Source organism: Onychostoma macrolepis, chromosome 23, assembly GCF_012432095.1.
Source record: "Onychostoma macrolepis isolate SWU-2019 chromosome 23, ASM1243209v1, whole genome shotgun sequence".
Taxonomy (NCBI): domain Eukaryota; kingdom Metazoa; phylum Chordata; class Actinopteri; order Cypriniformes; family Cyprinidae; genus Onychostoma; species Onychostoma macrolepis.
The window spans coordinates 772,501-774,933 of NC_081177.1; the positions used below are offsets into that span (position 1 = coordinate 772,501).

Sequence of the window (2,433 nt, forward strand, 5' to 3'; positions counted from 1 at the left end):
TGATTAATATTTTTTAAAATGATTAATATGTTAGCACGGCAGTGGGCCTGTTTAAAATGATTGAAAATCAGAACCTCTGGAGAAAATATATTGTTTCTACATCTATAATCAATATATTTAAATCAACAATGGATTTCTCTATTGTTTGCATTTGATTATATAATTCATATTGCATCACATCATGGGTTCTTTAAAGCAAGAAAGTCATTTTGTCAAATACGTTTTTGCTTCTGGTTGGTTTGGTTTATAATGCATTAATGGCCATTTTTAAAAACCCCAGTTGGAGAAATTAATGGAAAAAATAATTATTAATTATTATTATTATTATTATTTCATTGTGGGATACTGCATAAACACTGCAAGAGTTTCATACAAGCATACTACTTTTTAAATGAACATAAATATATGTGACCCTGGAGCACAAAACCAGTCATAAGGGTGAATTTTGCGAAATTGAGATTTATAGATCATCTGAAAACTGAATAAATAGAGTTGAGGTCAAAAGTTTAAATCCCCCTTTCAGAATCTGCAAAATGTTAATTATAAGAGGGATCATACAAAATGCATGTTATTGTTTATTTAGTACTGACCTGAATAAGATATTTCATATAAAAGACGTTTACATTTAGTCCACAAGAGACAATAATAGTTGAATTATTTAATTATATTATAACTATAAAAGGAAAATGTATAATTTTGACCCATACAATGTATTGTTGGCTATTGCTACAAATATAGCTGCTGCTTATGACTGCTTCTGTGCTGCAGGGACACGTGTGACAGAAGGAGTAGTGTTGCATGCTGTATTCAGTAAGTGTGTGTGTGTGTGTGTGTGTGTGTTTCAATCAGGTTCTGCAGGATCTGTTCGGGCTGAAGATCAGCTCTCTGCTATTGGCTCATCCAGAGGTCAGCGAGGGGTCAGCAGACGAGGCCCCGCCCCCGTCACGCGTGTTCCTGGGTCTCCTCGGCCGTCACAGGAAGCTGCAGGGGCGGAGCAGGAAGGGCGTGGGCCGGGGCTGCTTCGGGATGAAGGTGGACCGCATCGGGGTCATCAGCGGACTGGGATGCTGACGCTCTCAGGTTCATACGACAGAAATAAAGCTGTTTATCACTTCAAGAGTTCAGATGCAAAAGCCTCTAAAGCCTGCTATGTTTATGTTCAGTTATTTCACTTTAATGGCAAGTAAAGAACCTATTCATTGACATTAGAGTGAAATTACTGAACCTATAAGAGCCGAAAACAAAATGCTCATCTGTGTCCCTGCAGCACAGAAGCAGTCATAAGCAGCAGCTATATTTGTAGCAATAGCCAACAATACATTGTATGAGTCAAAATTATACATTTTCTTTTATGTCAAAAATCATTAGGATATTAAGTAAAGATCATGTTCCATGAAGATATTTTATAAATTTCCTACCGTAAATATATCAAACTTCATTTTTGATTAGTAATATGCATTGCTAAGAACTTCATTTGAACAACTTTAAAGGCGATTTTCTCAATATTTATATTTTTTTGCACCCTCAGATTCCAGATTTTCAAATATTGTCCGATCCTAACAAACCAACCTATCCTTATTTATTCAGCTTTCAGATGATGTATGAATCTCAGTTTCAAAATATTGACCCTTATGGTTTTGTGCTCCAGAGTCACATTTTAGAGGAAAATTTCACATGGCACTTTTAGAGGCTTTTGCACCTGAACTCTTCACTTGTTCTGTACGGTCAGTTCTGATGTATTTTCTCTGTGTTTGTGTGCAGCTGATCTCAGACCTGCACCTGCAGCATCACAGATCCGGCTCTCTGTTGGAGTTTGTGTTGTTTTAGTGGCTGTTGGATGATTATTTCTGTCCAAACGGCTGTAAAGATCGGATGTGACCCTCGACCGACTGCAGCGGCTAAACTCAGCGTTTGGCCCTTTATGCAGAACACAGAACATGTTTGTCTTTTTAAGATCCTGAGGTTTTCTCAGCAGTGTGTGTGTGTGTGTGTGTGTGTGTGTGTGTGTGTGTGTGTGTGTGAGTCTGTGTGTGTGTGTGTGTGTGTGTGTGTGTGTGTGTGTGTGTGTGTGTGTGTGTGTGTGTGTGTGTGTGTGTGTGAGTCTGTGCGTGTGTGTGTGTGTGTGTGTGTGTGTGTGTGTGTGAGTCTGTGTGTGTGTGTGTGTGTGTGTGTGTGTGTGTGTGTGTGTGAGTGTGTGTGTGTGTGTGTGTGTGTGTGTGTGTGTGTGTGTGTGTGAGTCTGTGTGTGTGTGTGTGTGTGTGTGAGTCTGTGCGTGTGTGTGTGTGTGTGTGTGTGTGTGTGTGTGTGTGAGTCTGTGTGTGTGTGTGTGTGTGTGTGTGTGTGTGTGTGTGTGTGTGTGTGTGTGTGTGTGTGTGTGTGTGTGTGTGTGTGTGTGTGTGTGTGTGTGAGTCTGTGTGTGTGTGTGTGTGTGTG

The 2,433-nt window shown here is 39.7% G+C and overlaps 1 protein-coding gene across 1 annotated transcript in view; it reads left to right on the forward strand.

Moving 5' to 3' along the window:
* Positions 1–2,050, forward strand: part of nppcl2 (natriuretic peptide C-like 2) — a 3,791-nt gene extending 1,741 nt beyond the window's left edge. The window contains exons 2-3 of the mRNA XM_058764356.1: positions 850–1,080; positions 1,762–2,050. Coding sequence (XP_058620339.1) covers positions 850–1,071 — 222 coding nt within the window. The 3' untranslated portion in view covers positions 1,072–1,080; positions 1,762–2,050. The remainder of the gene's footprint in view (positions 1–849; positions 1,081–1,761) is intronic.
* The last annotated feature ends 383 nt before the right edge of the window (positions 2,051–2,433 follow it).